Source organism: Rhinolophus sinicus, linkage group LG04 (assembly GCF_036562045.2).
Source record: "Rhinolophus sinicus isolate RSC01 linkage group LG04, ASM3656204v1, whole genome shotgun sequence".
In the NCBI taxonomy this organism is placed as follows: domain Eukaryota; kingdom Metazoa; phylum Chordata; class Mammalia; order Chiroptera; family Rhinolophidae; genus Rhinolophus; species Rhinolophus sinicus.
Genome location: NC_133754.1, coordinates 93,146,527 through 93,170,605, shown reverse-complemented (window position 1 = coordinate 93,170,605; position 24,079 = coordinate 93,146,527). Strand labels below are relative to the sequence as shown.

Below are 24,079 nucleotides of genomic sequence, written 5' to 3'. Positions count from 1 at the left end.
TATATTAATGTATCTTAGATTCTGATATTCAGATAGCCTAGAATTGCCAAAAGGTGTTGAAGGTCTTTAGATGATGCTTGTAAGTCTAGAATCTATCACTATAAATTGTAATAAGTTCACGTAGAAGGATGGAATGAACTCAGATCACAAAAGTAATGGAAGAATATAAATAAACTAGCAAACAAAGATGAGAAACAGAAACAATATCCAATCATTCCAGCTACCTTTTATTCTAGGACTATGTATAGAATAATGGCATATCCTAACTAGAATATAACATTCTATTCCATCAAAATACAACAATTGGGGTGAACTTATGTGTATTTGGGAGCAGATCTCTGTGTTTTTACCCCCCCAAATACTGTGTTTTCATTAAGAATAAACCTTATACATACTTTGCCTCGACATTTACTTTTCTTGATAATTTTCAGGGCATACTCCCTGGCAGTCGACCTGCAAAGAGAAAGATTTTTTTAAAAAAAACGTAAACTTAATTTCAGTTCTACTGAATCATCTTGTTAAGGATTAATTTCTTATCTTATAGATCTTGCATCATGGTATAAATATTTCGTGAATGACTGACTCTCTTTTCCTTTTCTAGAAGAAATACATCAACTTTTCGGGGTTGAGCAAGTGTAAGGATAACAAATATGTCAGCACAGAAACATCATGAGCTGCTCACGTGGCCATACTTGTAACAAAACCACGACCATTTTTAGTGCCACGTGTAACTCCTCCTGCCAGGCGCCCTGCCCTGCCTTCTGAGGTGATATGATCAGGACATAGAACAGATGTGAGTTTCTGCCCTTCCTCTTCCCAGTTTCTCTTGAGGGTCTCTATCCATGAAGTGTGGCTGTAACAGTTTCCTGAATGGTTCGCTGGTCACACCGAAAGCTCGACAGAAGCAGTTCACACTCTTTTAGACTTGGGGTCAGTTGGCAAGCCTAAGTGGTCTCCTGGAGAACTCACAGATAATATATTCAAGGTGTAGAAAGGGATACAACCATTATCTGAGCTTTCTGCGAGTTCTTGTACCTTTAATGTCTGTATCATTTCACAGAAATTAAATGGAGCTGACAATTAAGCTCAACTCACTTTCCCAAAGCCACATGACAGTGTTAAAATCAGGACTCTGAGTTCTTGAGGTCTCTCTCTGCTTCCTTCACATACAGTCCGACCAACACCAGTCCTGCTCTGTGATGGGTGTGTGGAGGGAGGGTTTTGTCATTCTGCTGCCTGTATAGCTTCCTAACGTGTGTTAGGCAGTCTAAGATACCGTAGTACCAAACACCACACATTTGTTGTCAAAGAACACAATGTATACTTAATAGTCATAGTAAACCGCTACTTCACAAGCAATGCCATTTCATTTTTGGTGGGAAACCAAGACAGCCTAGCCTTTTCCTATAGATAAAAACCAATTTTAGAGATGTAAATGAATACAATGAAACTGAGATTGATAAAGAACAAAATTTTTAAAATCATGGTTTTAAAATCTCCAGAACAGAGAATCAAAGGGGGGTTTCCTAGTTATAGGGTTGGAGCAAGAGAGTGTTTGCCTATAAACAGATTAAGAGGCCAGATATTAAGAATGTGTTTCAGGGGCATTTTAGAAACCAATCCTGTCGTATGCTTCTAAAAATGCTTCTCCCACGACACTTCCAAACCCCTGCATGGTGCCAGCTTTCGGAAAACAGTAAACTTTGACCAAATGGTTGTAATTACATCTGATGGATAAAACCAGAATTAAATAATCACTTTGAAGCCTATTTTCTCCACTAGAGGGCTTTCTCCTATAGATGGGAGAAGGTAAACCCCTCTGTCTCAGGGTGGCTCTCCTGCAGAGATGTGGGTGTCCAGATGAACCCAAATTGTTCCAGTTTCATGCAGAAATGGACTAAGAAGCCCAAGGATACCCTTTGTTGATTCAGTCTTTGTTGATTCTTCAGGCCCATGGCTGGGCAAGAGACCGTGGAGGGAGCTGGCTTAATGCAGGGCTTGGGGCTCAATGTCCTCCACATCAACACCAGGCCATCAGCAAGGCCGTGGGAGCAGAGGTGGAGAAAAAACACCGCAGTAAAAGGGAAAACGAAAGCCTTCTCATTGGAAATTTAAAATGTATAGGCAAACAGATAAGTGCGAAAGTGTTGACTCACATACAAAGGGATTCCCCCGTCACAGAAGAATCACAGGGCCCTTTAAGTAGCTTCCTCTTAAGAGACTTATGAAGACTTGTTTGCAAATTTGAGAATCCTCAATCAAGAGGAAAACTAAAAGCTGAAGTATTTCTGAATTCTGCTTTACATGAATCACTAAAAAAATATGGCAAAGCAAATCTGAGATTAGAATCCATGAGCAATTTCCTATCTGGTTTAAAGGCTTCAGTTGATGGCAGGCGAGTCCGGACAACTGGACTGACTGCTGTGGGACAAGCCAGCAGCAGTCCCAGGAAGAGCCAGAGAGGGAGGATGGAGCGGACGCTTCCATTTGGTGCCTTCACAAAGGGGCGCACGGACGGGAAGGTGCTGGTGAGGAGAGGGAGATTTCTCAGCTTTATGACTCTCCATGTTTGCCATTTAATCCTTCATTTCCCTGGAATGAGGAACATTAAAGTGCTCAAAGCAAAGGGCTGGTGTGGGACTCAGGAAGGCTGAACCTCCTCTACAACCAGACAGACAAGGAGCAGGCTTCTAAGAGAGCAAGTGGGTGTACTGGCTCCCAGGGTGCTCAGCACCCGGGTTTTGTCCCGAGCCTACAGCTGTGGGGAGAAATGTAAGCCAGCACTGCAGTGGCCCTGGGGCTTAATAGGAAAAAGGACTTTGTGGGTTCACTGCACAGAATCGTACACAATAGGATTAAACACTCAATTAGATTTACCCATATTTTATATCAGACAATGAGTCCCGTAGGAGACCACCAAAATTAACACTGCAAATTTTCTTTCTTGATTCCTTGAGGGCAGAACTATAAAGTCACAATAAAATCCTTATTACTGGAAGTACATGTTTATAGGAAAGTAGTTAAGTCTGGAAAATGAGCCTAAAACCAGGTGTTAGGATTAAATATGTACCATAGAATAAAAATTTAACTGCTTGCTTTAAGTTGGTAAGTGAAAACACTTGACAAGAAATAAAACCTTAAATATTTGCCTTCCTACACACCCTAAACTCCGAGGACCGCTGTGGCCATGTAATTATTCAGCAAGCAGTTACAAGCATGGTGCTCTGGTGGCCACAGCGGTGAATGAGACCTGGTCTTTGTCCCCAAGGAGTCTACAGTTTAGTGTATTGAGAAGAATTCTAGGCACCTGGGTTGCTGGTGAAAATAGAGGCCATGTGCTTGCCTGTCCCTGAGATTATATGCTTGACCTTTTATAGAATTACGGAACCCTCGAATGCCACAGCAAAAGCAGCAGCCGCCACAGAACAAACTTTTGTTTCCTTCTGTTCTGTGGGAACTCAATTTGTAAGGTCCCCTTTCTATTTAGTTTGACCCAACGTCAGAGCCCAATCTACTAGAGAGAAGTTTCCAAATTTTACAAACTTGAAGTTCACAAATTTTACAAATCTAATTTTTAATGTTTGTCCTGAAAATGGTTTGAAGAAAGCTGCCTTATTGAACTTAGTGATTCTCAAACCCATCAGTACTCTCTCCCACCTTTCGCTATCCCCGCCCCCCCGGCAGCAAATGGTTATGGAAAGGGGAATGGGCTGACAGAGATGGGCCTGCTCTGGACTAGGTTACTTTTTGTTATTGTGTGCTGTATTTTAAACGTTTTTAAAAAGATTGTATGGAAAAGGAAGAGCAGCTTCTTAATTATTCCTCCACCATAGCATTTCCTGAATTTCATGGCAATCCCTTGTCCACAGGCAGGACCTCCTGGAGAGGGGCTGTGTCCTGTAGCCCTGGAGGTGCCCAGCACAAGCCTAAACTAACAGGGGCTTCAAATATGTGAGTCGAGTTGTGGAGACTCCAGAGGATGGTGGCAGGGAGGACAGCGACAGGAAGACCCCTTAGTCAAGAAGGCTAGGAAATAGCACACTTTGTTGCCGAGGTAATCAGAATAAAGCTACAAGGCAGCTTCCCACGTAAGGGGGTAACTACGGAGAACAGAGAACTGAGGCTCCCGAAAGTGTCTTGCCTACATCCCGGGGTGGGGTTTTATTTTGAATTTGAACATGGGCCCTAGGCTATCAGGTGCCAGAGCATCCTCGGGAAGGACAGAAGGGAGAACATTATCAGCTAGCAGAGGGCTATCTAAGCTTCTTCACAGTGACTCATCCTCCCAACCCCACTTCAGAAGGAAATGCCTTCAAACTATAGGTATGTAGTTCTTGAGGTCCTTGAGAATCGAAAGACTTTTCTAGGTGGATGAAACCCATTTTGGTGACACTGACGTCTCAGCTCTTTCGTGTGGGGCTGCCTATGACCTTTGCTAGAGCCAGCAGTTTTGTTGTGCCGTCCTTCAGGTTTCCAGGCAGAGGAGGGATGAGAGGGAATCATGAGCAGCTAGAATTTTAGTATAGTTCTAATGCCTACAACACTGAAAAATGCAAACAGCACAGGTGTGGGGAGGGCCAAGAGCCACAGGAGACACTGTCACTACCCCTGACTGCGTCACTCGTACTCTTGGCTCCTGTGGTAATTAGTCCACTCAGGGCCAGGAAAGCCAGACATAAGGCCACCTCACCTCCAGCCCTCAACCCATGCTCTGACCTCTTGTTAGTGCCTTTCAGCTCTTTGACTTTTCTCTGGGGCTTCCAGAAAACAGCTTCAAAATAGAGCCCGACTCCATTCGCCACCTTCTGTTAGCATGTCCTGGCGACTCCTGAGGCCACTTGGAGAAACTGCTACTGGAGGACAGGCAGCAATCTAAGTGGACCTGGCAGCCACTGTCAAAGGCTATGCTGGCATGGGACCATGGAAAGAAGGGCCAGGGCAACACTGTTATTATATCCATTGTTGTAGTAAAAATCTTCCCTGTAACAGCATATTATTAACAGAGGAGGGACAGACTTGCTCTTGTTAATACATATTCATCCTTCAAAATATGGCAGAATGTACCCGCCAGCAATGTGTGCCATTCACAACATTCTTAGGTCGCTTTTATTTTCTTGGGCCTCTGGAAAATATTAAAAGAATGTTTCATGATACCTCTGGGGAGAGAGGGCACATGCCATATGTCCTCGTTCAGCGGGGAAGGAATACTAACAATTTTTGGAGCAATCTGGTGTTTAGACTCTGAAGCTTCATAGAGTGAGGCCCAAGAGGTGAACTCATGCAAAATAAACACAATCCAAACTAGAGAGAAAGAACTTAATTCTGGATGGAGAAATGAGAAATTCCTATTGCAGGAAGACCAGCGCTGTTGAACTAAGATGCCATCCTGATCCGTGAACTAGCTAGGACAAACAGCACATGGCCACTACGCCAGACTCAACAGATGGTGAACACTGGCAAATAACCAGATACCCCACAGTGGAAGGGTATGGCAATCTGCTGAAAATGGGATTTTCTGCGACAGTGGAAATAAAAGTTACTATCGGTCAGATTTACAATCAGTAAAAGTATACATGAAATATAAAATTATATAAACACACACACACACACACACACACACACACACACACACACACACACACTTCCATCCATTATCTTAGGGAATGGCTTTCCCAATTTAATTTCTGTCTTCTTTGCAGAGGGACAAATGTAGGGTGTGTGACTTTGGCTCAGCTAAGCCATATTCTTGTGGGAGACTCCTTGATGGAGGCAGTGCAGTGGAGTGGAGTGGAGTGGTAAAAAACATGGGGTTTGGAGCTGGGCTTGGAACTATGCCTTGCTAAGTACTTACTAGCTGAGTGACATTGGGTGTTTAACTTCTCCAGGTTTTCTTTGTATAAAATGGAAACAATACTGATATTGTGAGATTATTACGATAATTAAATGAAATATCATCAGTTAAGGGCCTTGTATATAGTTTATGCTCAGTGAACAATGATTGCTCCTGTTTTGGGAGGTGTGCAGCCCAGGAAAGTAATGGGACATTTTCTCTATTTGGCAGAAACCCAATGAATGGTCAAGCTCTGTGTTGAGGGTAGGGGAAGGAGAGCACAAGAGGAGAAAAAGTGGCCTAGCAGTAGCAATAAAGGGATTTTTCAGGCTCCCCATTAGTACTCAAGTCGCCCCTCACAAAGAGTGGCTGCTGTGTTGTGTGCTGTCACTGTTGGGAAGATCTTGGCCCAGCTGGCGTGTTGGGGGGCCGCAAAGCTGGAGATGCAGTGCTGGAGGGGAGCTTAATGCAGGCCCCACTACCTTAGGCAGGGAAGTATCTTCCGAAGAATGGCAAAGCGTTCGCAGAGCAAATCAGTGGGCACTGGCTAAACTAGGACCCTCATGGTGTCCTACTTCCAGCTCTACTGTGCTTCTAAATCAAAGCCCTTGGAAGAAGCACAAATTCTGCCACTTGTGGGCTAAAGCTCCTAGTCTGAGGCGTCCTCTCAAAGAGGTGGTGTAGAGGGCAGGAGTGTTATTCTCACACACTGTTGAGGAACTAGTTGGGCATACAGCCCCAGTGGGGACAGAGAACAGTGACAGGGAAGTGTGGACACCCCAGGCCAGCTGCCAAAAAAACAGCGGACTCACTCCTTCTCAGAATGAGGCACGCTCCCCTTGACTTTTTAACGCTCTGCTTACCCAGCTCTGAGGAGAAGCGGCTGGCTGAACAAGTTCCCTTCAAGCAAGCAACTGCTCAAGAAACGAATTCCAAATCTAACGCTGGGCTTAGGGTTTGAGGCCACCTTAAATGGAGCTTTAGCTTTATTAGTTGTCACTTCTCCATCTAGTAGCCACCAATTGTCCTTGATTAGGCATCAAGATTCCCACGGATAAACCTTTCACTCCAAAACCTGCCCCTTAGGCCACAGGAGTATCCATCTCATTCCTTAATGCATTAAATACCATTTGTGTTGGAATCAGCACATATGCATTTAAAATTTTTTCAAGGTTATTACATTTAATTTTATGGTGGTACATTTTTAGATATATACGCTCTATCCAAGAACGTCTGACTTCTACATGTCTCAAAGAAATGTAGAAAAAACTACTCAATATACTCATATGTATGTATGTATATATTTAAAAAAATGAATAAATAAAAGGACTTACCTGAGAGATCTGGCAAAGTTTTGCTGAGTACATTAAAAAGAAAAATCAAAGTCCTTAATTTATAGATTGTCCCCAGGAATCACTACATTTTTCAAATCTGTTGTTAGATGGGCTTTGCTTTCTTTTAGATTTTTTTTACATCTGGAGTTGAGACATTAACCGATTCCATATGTGCCACAGACTGCAAATAAAGACACAATCTCGGAAAACATAATGCCAAATGTTTCCTTTAAAGTTGGATGCAAATGAGCTCCTCCTCACCTTTCTACACATTCCTTGACAACAGCAAAATTCCCATCTCCTATTGTCCTTCCGACTTTATATCGTTCTGTTATTGTGGCTGGAATCTGGAAGCCTTCCTCCGACACTTCTGAAAGAATCATTAGTATGTTTTTATTGGTAGAAAAGGGAACACAGATGTTGCACAAAGGAGACGTTTAGAGAAGTATCATCTAATAGACTGGAACTGATTCAGAATCAATATGTCATTTTCTGGACAGTGAGGCGAGCCCCCCCTCCCCCGCTGCTGACACTGTATACTCAACAGTTTTTACTAAGACAAATGACAAACTAAAAGGAAACACAAAACGTATGAGGTCCACTCCCACCTATGTAAGAGCAACTTATGCTTTCTGCTGCCGTGGAGATTCTGTGGAGGAAGTTTTGATCTTTTTATTTCATGCCAATTTGATCAATAGCATTGACCGAATACCCACTGTGCACAGAGAAGTGACATTTCTAGGTATGGCTCAGGAGCAAAATGCAGTTCGTAAGGGACTCTGGGCTGCCAGACATTGTACAAAGCATGAAAAATGCCTGCTGTTTGCACACTGAGCTTTACTACATCCTGAAATGGAGATCTCCGTAAAATTCTGTATGAACTAAGCCCTGATTGGCACCCCTCCCCAGGATAAATGAGCAGATTTTAGACTAAGTTCTCACCAGTAACCTGCATAGCAGATGTTGAATTAAAATTGCAATATCTATTATGTCTGTGAACAGAACAGTTTTGTAGTTTCAATTATGTTAGTGCCACTAACACAACGCATTTTCCTCCTTAAAATGTATTTTGAAATATTTTACAAATGCCTAATAATGCTTTAAATATCTAAGGCCGTAAAACTAAATAAGCCACACTTAGGTCACATAAATATACTGGATAACCTTTAACATCTTAGGGGTGTAAAAAGCCTTTTATAGCTGGGCTTTAAAATTTACATGCTTTAAAGTTATAAATCCTAGCTCTCCCTCAGGCAACCTGAATACAAAATGTGATGGGAGCCTAGCGTGCTTTCTAAATATGCTCCTATTCTGACCTTTAACCATAAACCGAGTTGAAACATTTCTTCTCAAAATAAAATTAAAACCTCAGGTGGTGGTGAATGGGCTTTCTTGGGGAGCTTTGTATTCTCGTTTAATCTGTATTGTTGGGGAACAACAAACGGAAGCTCAAAATCTTCAGACATCTGTTTGAGGGCCCTTATTTTGGTTTTGCGATCGTGTTCAGTCGTCACCACTCTGGATGCCAGGGTGGGTGGACGTTCTGGAGAGCATTGTACAAACGTAGGGCATCTGCTACTCCTGACCTTGGCTTTTCTGCAGCCTCTTCGCCACTTTATAAGTGACTTCTTAATCCACTGGAAGCTATCACAGTGGTTTGTAGAATAAAGTGAGAGCCAGAGCCAATTAACCCCTACCCCACCCCTGCTAGCTCATCCCCAAAAAAGCCAATAATGTTGCCTCTGTTTGAAAGGCTCTTGTCTGCTCCATGGGAATCAGAGGAGATGATTGGAGACGTTTCAAATCCACTGCAAAGCACCCAAATTCACAAAGCATCTCTCTTTAAGGCTCTTTACTACGTGGATAATAAGGCTCTTTACTACGTGGATAATAAGGCTCTTTACTACTGGATAATAAAAGTAATCACCTTTGGATGTTGGATGGGAAATAGAAGGAGATGTTTCCACCCTTCCCGCCAGTGGGTCCTCACCAAGGTACCCACCTAGAGCACATGGCTTGAGAGTTTTTTTCCTCCCTGACTATTGATAAACTGTACCTGTTAGGCTTTTGGCTAAGAAAACTAAATCATGTCATTTAAAACAAACAAGGGGAACTGGTTCTTTAACAGTGGTTTGATCATACCAGATTTAGACTTTTCTAAACAACTTTTCATAATAGATTTGAACCTGATAACCCCAGGGGGGAAACAGGTGTGGATTACAATCTCTGTTTTACAGAAGAGAAACTAAGATGTGGCGTGTTGAAGAGGCTTATCCAAAATAATCCAGTGAGTTAGTGGAAAAGTCAGTTGGAATCCAGGTCATTTGACCACATCATAGAGAAATTCTAAAGTGAATTAGTTCAAAGTACAAAGAATATTTTTGCAATTGTCATCAATTAATTCTTTTTATAAAGCCATATTTTCACATACTGAGTTCACTTAAGTTAGAGCACATCTGGAAGGCTGTAACAGTCAATCAAGAGAGTATACTAAAAGTGAACAGAGTTTGGAAAAACAAAGGCAGCAATTACTCCCTTTTATTTCCAAAGTGGGCAATAGCTGGCCTTCTTAGGATACTTATACCCTTAGATGATGTGAAACACCACTAAATTAGGGTGACTTCCTCTTCCCTTTCCGATGGAGTAGATCCTGGTGGGAGCCATATTCAGTCCTATCCCTTTGTTATTTATTGACTCTTATGAGCTGTTTCAGGTTTGTCCATTTCATTCTGCTTGAGAGGTTATAGTTTCCTGGAGTAAATTTAGCCAACCAATCCTCTGCCCCCTGTGTAGGCTGAGCCTTCTCCACAGACAACATCAACTCCCAAGCTCACCAGCTTCTCCGGGTCCATCGTTCTCGTCCATCGAGCTACAGACTTTGGTGGACGCAAGTGAAGTAGAGGAGCCGCCATGCTGAGAGCTCTGGATGAGAACAGAAACAGAAAAAAGACACTTGGTCAGAGTGCCCGGGTCTCCAGGTGCTGTGCCCAGCCCAGAATCCCAGGAGATAACTGTACTCACTACCAGGGAGGACCTGGGGTTAACACTCAGAAAGGGAGGTTCTTAAACTATTCAATTAGGACTACCGCTCCCCACTACTCTATTAACCAATAAATTATGTTAACAGTGTGAGCCTAATCATCAATTTAGATATTCCATGGATTTTTATTCCTTTTATTCAAAATTAGCATTCTTTAGTTCACTGTTTCAATTTGGCAAATTTTTAGGCATCTCACCTCATCTTCCACAGATTATCTGCAAATAGGCCTCAAATATGGCGCCATTCTGATTTCATGGAATATTTTTCTATTTTTAACATACACAAATTTTCTCTTCAGTTTGTTTTTATGAAATATTCTAAAAAAATTATTCCGCCTTACCATATCCTTGGATAAAGGTTAAAGAGTGGGTTTGTTAATTCCACTTTGAGATAAAGATAAGAGCTCAGCAGGTTATCGATATGTTAAACATTACATAATAAGTCTGAGACAAGACAGGAATAAAAGCCTATGCCTGGTGATTCCTTGTATATTTGGTGTATTTTGATCCAAGACCCATGAAAGCAAAGAGGGTAGCAACTATATTAGAAAGCTCAACAATACCAACTATTTAATACTATGATGAGCTACAGGGCAGTACTTTAACAATGAACATTTCCATCTCTGCATCTATTGAGAAAACAATTTGCACATTCAATGCTATTTCTAAATAGTGAACACAGCTTGTCCTAAAAAGATCTTCCTTCTGTTTCCCTGGGCTTATCCACTTGGTTGGCCTGATGGGAGCAGGAGGCGGTGAGGGGGCGGCATTGGCTCATGGTGCTGGCTGTCTGTGGAGCAGAGAGAAGGGAAAAAGCATCTGTAGTTGAATTAATAATGAAGAGGTGGTGAGAGGCAAAGTTGACCTATTTTTCCTCTGCTTACCTGTCTCCCTTCAACCTCCTCCCCACTCCATCCAGACTTAAGTGTGCACAAAGTAGGAGGGAAGAGAAGCTCTGTCCAATTTCATTATGCCCAACAACATCTTGTATAGGAAATTCAAAGACTTTCATTTTCACCAAAGATTAATATAGGGGGAGATGCTACCTAACACACTGCAGGGCCATTTGAGTCAACTGCCACAGGTCGTTTTCCTGAGTGTGGCTAAGGTGAGCTCATTGCACAGGAAGAGTTCATCAAAACTGACAGTTGAAACCATTGGGATAAAAATTAAATTCACAGCAGTGATGCCTCTGCTACCTTCTAGAACTTTCTAGAAGTTCTGTGGTGACTCTACTAAACCTCTGAATGCCACATAGTTTGTGTGGTGTGCCCTGTGTTTTCCAATATCATAAGGATCCCCTAATAATTAGCCTGGTAACTCGAGCTAGTTTTCCATCTTCTCTCATCTAGCCTCCCTTTGTGACCAGCAGCATACATTCATCATATGTCAGGCTAGAAAGAGGGATTCGGATTGTGACCTTGAAACAGTTTTGCTTGGTGTGATACTAACGAGAGTCACAACTAACTCTGTCAAAGATACTGTCAATGTATGAGCTTCTAAGCCGTGCTCTGCCTACTTTTATGAATGTTGATTTGTGAAAACCTCATATTAATATTGGAATAAGAGGATGAGACAAGGCAGATTTATGATGTCAATGTCTGGAGAAAATCAACATTAACATTACCACATTTGAGCGGAAGGTGTGTGTTTTCCAGAACAGTGAGATCTTTTATCCCCCGTGTCATGCCTTTGCTGTAGACATAATGGTGTTCCAAGCAGAAAAGCAGTAAGACAATTTCTAAAATGCGGACTTCCGCCTCTGGGCTTTCTGGTCCTTGAATCTCTTCCAGCAGCATCACAAATGGTGTTTAATAATGTAGACACGTTGTGGTTTGGGGTGGCAGGTGCTGTCTTGTCATATGGTGTTTTAAAGTTTAGAACACAAAGACACATTCTTTCATCAAGCACCAGAATTAATAGACTAGTAGTGTGTTTCCTAGCAAATATGTCCACAATTTATGTACTTGATTCCAAAAGCTTGTTCTTTTAATAAGAACATCAGCTACTCAATACAGAACTCTGACCCAAAGTATATGAAAACATCTTTTAAATTGTAATATCCTATAAACTTGCTCGATACTATTCACTAAACAGCTTTATCAGCTAATGAATTGTATTTTCAACAGTGCCACTGATGCCTGAATGCTTGCCACAGTACCAGCTGTGTTTTCTCTGTCTTATGAACAAAACCCCTCAAGGTTTTCTGACTCTGGTAAAAAAAAAAAAAAAAAAAAGCAGAGCTAATACAAGTTTGCTTATGTTTACAATTGCTTACTTTCAACTTTAGGTTTGTGTTTTGAAAATGTACCCCCAAATCATTCAAATTTCATGCTGTCTGAGGTTGACAGATGAAAGTTTTAAGAGAAAAACTTAATTACAAATAAGGTACTCTGAAAATTAAAAGTTCTCATTTTACTTATTATGCTCAGAGTAAAATAAATGTATTAGAATTCTAATGGTGTCATGTCTTCTTTCTCCCAAAGAAGATAGTTAACATTATATACTTTCCAAGACAATGACCACTCATGGATTCAAAGAATTATAGGGACTGGAATGGACCTGAAATATTACCTATTCCACCCTACTTCTATCCAGAAACCAAATTCCCACTACAAAATTTCCAGTTATGTGGTCAAATGGCCTCTGTCCAAACACCTCCATTTCTGAACACATTACTTCCAAAGGCAGCTCTTAACTGTTAATAGAGTCACAGGAAGTTCTTCCTTAAGTTATGTTGAAATGATGTGCCCCTACAGTGTCCATTTATTGGTCTTAGTTTTCACCTCTGGAGCCCCCCAGGATAGTTCTAATCCATTTCTCATATGCTAGAGCTTCAGGTATTGGAAATAGCTACTGGCCCTTTCTGTATCTTATGTTTTTCAATTTGCATTTCCCAGTTTTTTCAGTTGTTTGTCATGTGACAGGGCTCCCATGACCCCTGCATCCTCCTGTGGACACACACCAGTTGTCAATATGTCTTGTTAAACATGGTGCTTAAAATAAACGCAATATTCTAGGTGTACTCTGACCAGCAGAGAAGGATAAGGCTTTCTTCCGTGTGAGGAAAATACTAACGTACTTTCAAGTCATACTGGCTTATCGTTAGTACCATAATGTGTTAGTCTTACATGAGGCTCAGTCATGTCTGGTCTCCCTATTCTGTATGTGGGAGGTTGATGTTTTAGATCAAGTCTAAGACTTCTCATTTATTCATGTTCAATGTCATCTTTATTACATTCCTATCCTTCCAGCCTTTTATTTTTTGGATTCTGTTTCTGTCACCTAATGCTGTTGCTCTCTTTCCCAGTTGAAGTCATTCAGGAATCAGCATGGCTCTTTGTGTATGCTTGCTACTAACCCTAAGTATACTAACCTAGACAGGGCTGGCTGATTTTGATTACTGTTCATAAATGTGATCGAAGGATTCTGAAAACAATAAAGGAAAAATGTGTATGTTCTTGTTCTTTAAAATTAACCCAATGAGATTAATCCGCCTGTACTTATGACCAACAGAAGCTGAAAAGCCCACTTATATTTTTGCATGTTCATAAATAAAATAAATTTACTTATTTGGTTTTTCTGAGCAGGTAAACCATTTTATAATAAGTATGATGATAACATTTTGTGTTTGCTTTAATCAGTTAGCTAATTCCAAGGCATCTGGTGGTACAGTTCAAAACATACAGTTATTTTATAATTTAATGCAATTAGCTGCTTTAAGATATATTGTGACATTTGAAATGTCATCACCTCCAAGCATATTTAATGGAAACCAGGTGGCCAGGTTGCTGGCACCTGGATGCTTTTATGGCACACCTTCATAAAAGCACTGCACTAAGTAAGAACACATCCTAAGTGTAGCCATTTAACTTGGGATCATATAACAGATGGAGAACATATCACACTTTTTGAAGTAAGTGAGAAAGCTGACATAACAGCTCTAACCACATTTTACCAAGATGTACCTGACGACTATGTAGTAAAAAGCAGTTCATTTTAAATATAAATCGTGTAAGCTACTCTTGCCATTTGTATTAATGGTGTCACTCAGCTGGGGTCCACACTGAATAAAGATTTCAAAAATATCCCATTGACTCAATTGATCTAACCAACGTAGAAAAACTCTCACCAGATAATTTTAGTTTTGTATGGTTAAATGTATCATTTCCACTTTGCATTTTGTCTTGGTAGACAGTTATTACTTTGTTAATATTAATTTGAAGAATGGTTTAAAAAAATTTAGAAATCAACCAGATCAATTTTATAAAGGAAACACACAACCAATAAATATTTAACAGATTCAAACAGTCGTCTTGGAGATCTTGACTTGAGATCTACAGAATCTCTAAAGATGACCTCATATAACAAAATAAAATCATAATGTTGGTGTAGAAAGCTTGAAACCCATGGGATTCTACGTGTACGTAGAAACACCATGCATTTCTTTACTTTCCAAGTAAGTATAGAACTCTAAGTTGATGACATCAATATGCAATAACTAATAAGCCCTCAATATATGAAACAAAGCACAAAAGTAATTCCTTTTTCCAAATTCCTTTGTCTGAATTCTTCATAGTATGTTTAGCCTAAATAAAGGTTATGCTGTAAGCTATCATGTGTATAACTAAGAGTGAATACTGAAAAATATTATCATAAAGATTTGCTCAAAGTTTTTAAAAGACTGAGGAACTATTATTCATGAAATTGGTTTACTTAGACAAAGAGAAAATGAAAATGCGAATATTGGCATTAAATCTATTTTAGTGAAGTCACGAGAGCCAAGATGTCAAAAGTAAATGCATTTAGTTACAACTTTGTTGTATCAGGCAGGCTTTGCTTCAACCGTCCGGTCACTATACTCACTTAGACCAAAATCTACTTCAGGGGCTGAACCATTTGTCTTGAAGAGGCTGTGGAGGTGGTGGTGGGAGGGACGACAAAGTCTCCATTATGAGTTACTCTTCATGGAACATAGCTTGGAAGGGGACCAGGAAGTCATGTATTTTATCCCTTCTCAATGAAATAATTCACTCCATGATTTCCTCCTCAAATGGGACTCCCAACCTGTGATAAAGGGGGCTCGCTCTTTTTCCAGACTCCTGCTATATTTTACTTTAAACTCTATTATACTAATAAAGTATAAACACAATTGGGAATTTTATAAATTTGTAAACATTCCTTCCAGTTGTACCATTATGGCTTTGGGCATTGATTCCATTGAGGTTATCATGGAAATCATAAAGAGAACAAATTAAAGTAATTTTAAGGTTAAAATGTGTCTGGTAAAAATCTTAGATTTAAAACCAGAATTTTGAACTTATATAATAATTTTAACATGAAATATTTTTCCTAAATAGGTCAGTAGAATTTTATTTTCTCTCTCCTACCATATTATAAATGAAATATATTATGGATTTTTGCTCTAAACTCAAGTTGGGTAATCAAGTGTTTTATTATTATCATTATTTATTTTCTTATATATTTATTTATCTTAGATATTTATTCATTCAGTGCTTTTAAAATATCTTGCATACACACATGTATGTACATACACAGGCACCTTTCCCCCTGCAAATTATATGACCTTGGAAAATGCCTTCAACCCCAGGAGATAGCCAGTATGTTTCAAAAAGTGCATGTTAATTTCTTTTTTCAACCAGTTGCCAGTTTGTCTGACAAATTCACCCTTAAGGCAACCCATAGAGAAAAGTGCATTAATAACTTTAATATAACCAACCGAAACACAATTCTTCATCAGATGGTCTTATTTTGTTGTTGTTGTCAATATAATACTACATTTTAGCTATCATGTGATGCCAATCTACAGTATCTTAAGTATCACTTGCTGATGCTACTACGTCACAAAAACGCAATATGAATATGAAGGTAACACTTCCCCACACAGTCAGTTCAATTTCAATGTCTATTTATCAAGTTTTCTGAAAGAAACTCACTGAACAACATAGGTGGTTTTTCCTGTTTATTATATAGTTATTCTAAGGTGGTAAGTGTCACAAAGTTAACTTTGAGAGGAATAACATGGTCCAATGTGAAACAAGGTACAATGTTTTACAAGGAAACCACAGCACAAAGTGATGGAACTTTCAAAATTGGATGGTTCAATGAAACATTTCATCAGTTAGCTCTATAAAACTCTGCTGATGGCCTCAATTGATGGATTATTTAAACATATTACTGTTTAAAACATTTTTAACACCAAATGCTCTTTTTAAAAGAATACACATCCAAGCAAGTCAAACTTTAAGCAGAAAGTATGTCTACTGTTTCATAAAAATTTTATCCAAATTTACAACAATAATGTATTTTGAAATGAAATGTACTTAGAAGAAATAAACTCAGTTCCTTGCTGTTGATGAATATAAACTCAAAAAAAAACCAAAAAAAAAAACAGATCACAATAAAATTAACTTTCATAGTTCTTTGCCCATGACCTTTCAGATACCTACTACCTTGGCTTCAAAGACATTTTGTGGCCATATATAATACAAACACTCATGTATTACATGCGTCATTTATACTATCTTGGAATTTATCCATCATCTTTACTAAAATAAACCACATTTTAAAGACGCTATACATCATGCACCCTTAAAAATTATAGCTAGGGCCTCAGATTTCCTATCTTTTCCACATGCGTTACAGGCACAAAATTACAAATATTTTTCAGGTGACAGTATAACAAACCACATCAGGCAATTGGTATATTGAATTAAATATATCTCTAATTTTTACACTATATTTCTGTGGGATATCTCAGTCAAATACAGTCATCACGAACATGCACAATTAGACACACTAGCAAGGCTAATGCAAATATGCATAAAGGGGCAAATGTATGCATATCTAGTAAATTCATTCAATGAACATTTTCAAGTGTGTATATGTTTCATAGATATATACACACATATAGCAAGTATAGTAAAGTTACTACTGAAAATATGTCAACAGTTTAGAACAGTGTTTTGAAAGAACATACAAAATCGCCTTACAGGTTATCTGGCTTTCTTATTAAACTTCAAATCAAATAAAGGCTGGATTCTCCTTTATTTATGTTTTAATGTATAGTACTCAACTACTCCCAACTCTATAAAACAATATTTCACTTTTTTAGTAAATATTGATTGACAACTATAAGTCATCAATACATACGCACATTAGAGAAACAACAGTGATAGGATTCACTTTAATAATTGAATATCGAGACATAACAATATAAACATTAATGTGTGATTATATTTAATAGTTAACACAATATTGGATTTGTCTGAATTTCAATTATTTTTTGTATATCTGGATTCCAATCTTTTTTTAAAAATCAATCAGTGCATCTATTTGGACTGTTTTGCCGTACCAGTTTAGCAAACTACTTTTGAAATTAAACATGCTCTGACTAATATGCCACATAACCAATGTATGACATTAAGGTTTTACAAATAATTCCACAAGAGCCAGTAACTTATAAGGCTGTGTCACAAATGCCATACTTTACTCCTTATGGCCTATATACAGACACACATACTTATATGGCCTATATAAGTACACCCATATACACACTAAGCCCTGCAAATTTACAGAAATACCCACACACCTGTATAGATATATGGCCACATATGAAAAATTTCGCAGTCCAATGGCTAAAATGGATGGAATTATTTTTCAGGAACATTATTCTATATTTTCATTCATTTGTATTAAGAAATGTGGTTTTTAGACTTTATTATTTTCAAATTTAAAAAAAATAAAAAGAGCTTAATCATGTACAGAGCTGTAGTGGATGCAACCAAAATACCATGCTGGGTAACATAGGGAACACATGCAGTACATAAATGCTGGTTCAAAATGTTTTTAAAAAATATGACTTTTTAAATATTTAGATGAGCCAATATATAAACACAGGGATGTGTACAGATGGGTGGACCTGACACTCTTAAAAGCCTAAGACAGTATAGAAACATTGTGGTTTTACCCCCCCCCCACCCCATCCCGCCACTTAACTGATGAAGAAAGACAAAGAAGAGACAAACCACGTGGCTTTCAGAACCAGTCTTTTGAGCTCACACTGAACTTCACACTTGACATATTATTAGGTTTTACATTTATAAATGCTGAAAGCAGGGAAATATGTATCATATCATTTTCTGTGATGTCTAAGAAAAATGTGAGTGCAAATGAAAAACTTTCAAACTTTTAACTAGAGCAGTGTCTTCACAGCACATTTAAGGTTTATTGTAAGGACAAAAACGCATGGCTTTTGCTGGAGTCCTCTCCTGCTCTGTAGAACAATTTTAAAATTCATTGTCTAATTTTTTAAAAGGAATTCTATAAGTAAGTAAATCTTAACTGCCTATAAATCATCAATTTGGTTACACCAATGAACTGAAAACTTCTGATTTGTTGCTAAGAATTTTTTAAATTTCTGCTATAGTATAATGGAATTATGCTCTGCATAGAAAGAGATCTCAAAGTCTATAAATGGTGTGCTGTTTCAATCTCTGAGGGACTTCAGTTTCAAAAAGTAAATGATATATATTGCCCCTGAACAGTCCTTTAATAAAAGTCATATGTTCAAAGATTAAATGCTGTGGAATAGCATTTCCCTTGGAACTGCTTGAATGGAAAGTTGGCCATGATATCCATCGTCAATTAGTCCAAGTCCAGTTTCTTTTTGCCGTGTCTAAACAAAGCCATGGGCTTCATATCAATTGGTAGTATCTGCCACTTATCCAGAACAAATAGCATTTATTGGACCTTTCTAAGCAGTAGTTGTCCATAAGATTGACAGTGCAGGGAAGTTAAAATTATTGGAATTTATTTTTGTTCTGGACCATCTGACCCCACCAGATTTAAGTTAACTGTTCCACTGCTTTCTTTGCATTTTTGACAGTTCAGTCAAATACGTACTAATCTTTTATGGACTCAACTGTATTAAGTAATGCATTTTACAAAGACATAACTAGAACAGACACCAGCACAGGCAACTTCACAGATGTTTACTGTTTCAGCTAAAACAAAGCAGCCTTTTGATCTCAGCAGGAGTCTCTGTTCATTGCTATTGGAAACAGTTTTAAAACCTGAAGTCTGGAACAGGTATTATTATGAACTGTTCTTTCAAGATGGAATGGTTCAGTTTGTGGTTCTCGAATAACCTGCCAGAGAAGTGTCTTTCTCTCCAACAGACAGGATAATAGGCACTAATTATTATAAGGCTAAGTTTTCAAATGCTGGTAGATTGCCTGAACATTTTTTTTTTCTTCTTTTCGTTGAAATATTTTTTAGCTTGCAAAGTAAGATGGTAACATATGTAACTATAAACCAGATGGTAAAATTTGATAGTTGAGGAATTTATCAAGGAGATAAATTGGTAACATTTAAAACAGTATATGACAACTGAATTTCTCTCCATCTTGAATCAAACATTTTGTTTTTAAATTCAGTTTTCAAGTAAAATTTGAAGAAGAAAAAAAAACTCGAGTAAAAGCCTCCAAATGGCATCATACATTTTTAATTTATCACCTACTGAGATATGTCAAGCCTACAGAATATCAAAACCATGCTTCACAAGTCTCAAATTGTTAGTGTTTGAACTAGTAAAACTAAATGATCACTAGGCTATGGCTTAAATACAATAGACCATACACATTAAATTAACATTCAGATTTTAAAATAATTATTTTATGTTTAAGCAAAGCTAACTATAATTTTTACAAAGAGGACTAGAAGAGCAGAATTAGTAGGTTAATGTTAACAATGGGTTATAATCATAGACTTACTTGGTTTAACACAAAAGGAGTTTTGCATATGAAACCAGCAAGATCCAGGATTTCTTGGAATGGAGATTTGGATATTCGGGGCCTGCTTTATACAGCACCATTTAAAAAATTTTGCTTTTCAAATTGAATTTTTGGAAGAAGTACAGACACATTTTTTTTAGGTCTGTGTGTAAAAAAAGAAAAAAGTTTCCTAGCTTCAGTCTTCACACATTTGAAAAACTACATATATGGTTGTGGGAGGAATTAAACAATTTATAATTATTTATGTTAGTATGTAGTTTAAGCTATATTTATGCTGTTTCCAATGAAAGATAAGTTTAAAAATTAAATGTGCTTGACAACAAAAACAAGGAAATTCCTAATGCCTGATGTTAGAGTCTTTATGGGTGTGTGCTTGACGTTTTTCTTCAATTCTATTAACCCACAAAATGATAAGTAGCTTTGTCTACTGACTAGGAAGAAAAAAAATCTAATCTACTTAAACACTTTTATTATTTTGTAGTAAAAGGACCTTTAAAAAACCAGCAATCTAAATTTTAAAAAGAATTTAACTTTAAGAAAAAATGACTTCTAGTGCCATTTTAATCTGCTTGACTGAAAGTATAGAAAAATGTATCTACACATCTACTTGTGATTAAAATGAAAACCCTCCACACAGAAATTATGATTCTGTAGTACTACATCATTAGTGTGTTCTTATACTCAATATTGATTGGGTCTATTTATGAAAGTTATCTGGAGCCAGGCCTTGCCCAAAAACCTCAGCAATTGAGTGCATTTGTGTTCAAGCTCCCCCAACCAAATCATTGTAGGAGGCATAAAAATCAATCTGCTTCAAGGATCAACATCATGAATATAAAATGCCTATATATTTACTTTTATATGATTTGGGCTTCATAATTTCAAAGTATGCAAAACTTTTTTGTGTATTTTGCTGTTAGACTTTTGCTTAGGAAATGTGAAATCTTCACCCAATCACAAACCATATACATTGCTCCTTTGTCTCTTTTACACTGAGTCTCCTACTGAATCCAAATCATCCGAAGAGAGGGGGCGGTACAGGTCCTGTAAGATGAAGGGCAGTATAGATTTGTTTACTTGGCTTTCTTGGGTGCCCCATGGCTCTCTTAGGAGTGGAGCAATACTGAATAGCATCCCTGATGTCTAATATCACTAGACCTTTTAGCGTCACCAAATTTGAATGAGGAAAGATAATATTGAGAAACCATCTAAAAAGACAAAAATATTTTGCCTTATTGATTTGAACTGCTCATGAGCTTTTGCCTTCCTTTGTGTCCAGTTGAATTTTACAGCCCCTGAGGTCTATCAATGCTTCTATGCGTCTAGGCTAGTCTTCCATGAACACTTTCTTCCTATTCTGGGTAGAAGAGGAACATGCTTACCTCTCGAAATAACTTATTAGGAGCCCTAGCTGGCTTTCAGCAAATTCTGGTCCCAGAGCAGCAACTCAAGTGTTGCACTGAGTATTGCATAAACCCAATGAACATTGCCTTTTCAAATTCTGCTTGGAAGACAGAAAGAACGTAGACTTGACCTACCTCCCTTCCCAATATTCTTCCCTGGTTCCCCAACCACTCACCTATCACTTCCCCATTTTTCTTCTCTGCCCCTTTCTGCTGAGATCTCTCTGTTGGTAACCAGGCAACCAGCTCAGATCTGCAGAGTGTCTAGAATCCTGGCTTCTTTTCTATTTTGTACCTCCCACTCCTCACATCATCGGAGTGATCAGATAATCCACAAAAGCCAGCAGCGTGGGAGTATAATGGGGAGCTTCATTCAACCTACACGACACATTTCTTTCTGATATATTAAGAAATGGGACCCAAAAAAGTTCATGGATGAAAAAGATCTGCCACTATCTGCTTCTGTGACCAGTCAAATGCTTCTAGACAGTAATTTAAATAACTGTTTTGTAAAAATAGGGAGGTTTCCTGGTACATTGACACCAATACTTTTATGAAGAAAAATACCTGGCATGCAAACTCTTATTGTACATAACTATTCTAAGAGAGATAACATAAAGAAATATGACTTTAAGGGAAGAAACGAAAATATGATTAAATCATCATAAGTAATATGTTTGATTTGTGAAGAAAGTGGTCAAATTTCTCAATATTGCTTTTAAAGAAACAACTTACATTCCTGTCTTTTAAAATGAGGTAGGGGGTGTGAGTGTGAGTGTGTGTGTGTGTGTGTGTGTGTGTGTGTGTGTGTGTTGGGGGGCAGCCAAGTAATTTTCCTGTCCATGTTGCTAGGCAACACAGAGAGAAAAATAGAAGTCGCTACTGTTTTCCAATTTGCAATAAAAAGAGTTAATTTATTCATTGAAATGTCTTCTTTTAGCACTTGCCATCTTTTGCTTATTTCAGTATTTCCTGCATAGGAGTATAGCCAACTATTTGAGAAGAACATTAGCCAAATTTGAAATAGGATTAGTTTTGGGGGGATATTCAAGGCCCATTTTAACTGGGAGGGGTTATTTGATGAAGTTGCCTCCACACCAAGTTGAAAGGTCCTCTTGCTAAAACAGCTGAGAATGTACCCGTCCACTGACATGGGGCATGAACGGGAATGTGCCCATCCACTGACATGGGCATGAACGGGAATGTGCCCATCCACTGACATGGGGCATGAACGGGAATATACCCAGACACTGAAATGTGGCATGAATGGGAATGTACCCATCCACTGACATGGGGCATGAGTGGGAATGCACCCGTCCACTGACATGGGGCATGAACGGGAATGTGCCCATCCACTGACATGGGGCATGAGTGGGAATGCACCCGTCCACTGACATGGGGCATGAAGGGGAATGTGCCCATCCACTGACATGGGGCATGAACGGGAATATACCCAGACACTGAAATGTGGTATGAATGGGAATGTACCCATCCACTGACATGGGGCATGAAGGGGAATGTGCCCGTCCACTGACATGAGGCATGAAGGGGGGGGATGTACCCGTCCACTGACATGGGGCATGAGTGGAGGATATTCTTTTATGGACCCAATTCTAAAGCCTAGAAACTAAGCCATCTGTGAATTATCCAGTGCTCTGCTCACAACTTGCGCTTAATAAATGTTTTCACATGACAATTAACCCTTATCTCCCTAAAACAAATAGGGTTGTTTTCCCCTCTTGATTGTGTTGCTTGCGCTGGTGGTTTAAATGACAAAATGAAGTATCTATAAGAGAACCAACCCTTATTATCATTTCCCAAGTGCTGACAATGTTAATTACGTAAGCCACTGGGCACACAGCTGCTAGTAGCTGGAAGGAAATATTCTGCCTCAGTTGGACAAAATAATAGTGACATAGAAAATACAGAGGGCAGAAGAAGTAAATTCTGGCCTCATTCTGCAAACAAAGGTACCATTGAACAAAGCACTTAATGTCCCCAAGACAGAGCTCTCCACAATAAGCAAGTGGGGAGAGAAGCTCAGATCTATGGCAGGGATTCTCAATCACTCTAATTTAATCTCCACAACTAAGCGTGAGCTAAATCCTGAATCTGAGTTTATATAACCTCAAAGGATAAAGAGGAATGTCTATGCCAGGTGTACTCTCCAAAGTATACACTTCAAAAGAGAGAATGTTCTGTGAAAAAGGACCCCGTCTCTGCTATATCTAGTGGCTGTTCCCATAGATGGGGACCTCACTGGGTAATATTTATAAGAAAACAATCACTCTACTACCCCTTCCTCCATTCAAGGATAGACATTTAGGAGATGAAATTAAATTGGCCAATTCTTCTTTTAGTAGTTCACTATGACTCCTGTAGGTTAAAAAGCAAAAGTAGACTGCAAGAAGAAAACCACAGTGAAAACACTCAGATGGAACTGAAATAGCATTATTGGATTTTCTATCTGGAAAGAGCATCTTTTTTTCTTTTGTTTTTTCCAACTGAGTCCGAGAGGGTAACGGACAGACGTATTTGAGATAACACAGCCAATTAGTGGAGGAGCTGGTGCCAAACCCCAGGCCTCATCAAATAATCTCAACAGGCCAAGCCTGATGCCAGGAGGATCAGGGGAGAAAGACAATACGACCTGATATT

General features: G+C 38.8%; 1 protein-coding gene across 5 annotated transcripts in view; it reads right to left on the bottom strand.

Annotated features, from left to right (window-relative positions):
• DCLK1 (doublecortin like kinase 1) overlaps window positions 1-24,079 on the bottom strand; it is a 321,043-nt gene that overhangs the window by 51,018 nt on the left and 245,946 nt on the right. For 4 of the 5 annotated variants that reach the window (XM_019736467.2, XM_019736468.2, XM_019736469.2 and 1 more), the window contains 3 exons: window positions 9,999-10,086; window positions 7,426-7,534; window positions 396-453 (listed from right to left, as the gene is read on the bottom strand). In XM_019736467.2, coding sequence (XP_019592026.1) covers window positions 396-453; window positions 7,426-7,534; window positions 9,999-10,086 — 255 coding nt within the window. Of the gene's footprint in view, window positions 1-395; window positions 454-7,425; window positions 7,535-9,998; window positions 10,087-16,173; window positions 21,063-24,079 lie in introns of those variants that run through there. The other variant, XM_019736471.2, reaches the window with a different exon arrangement.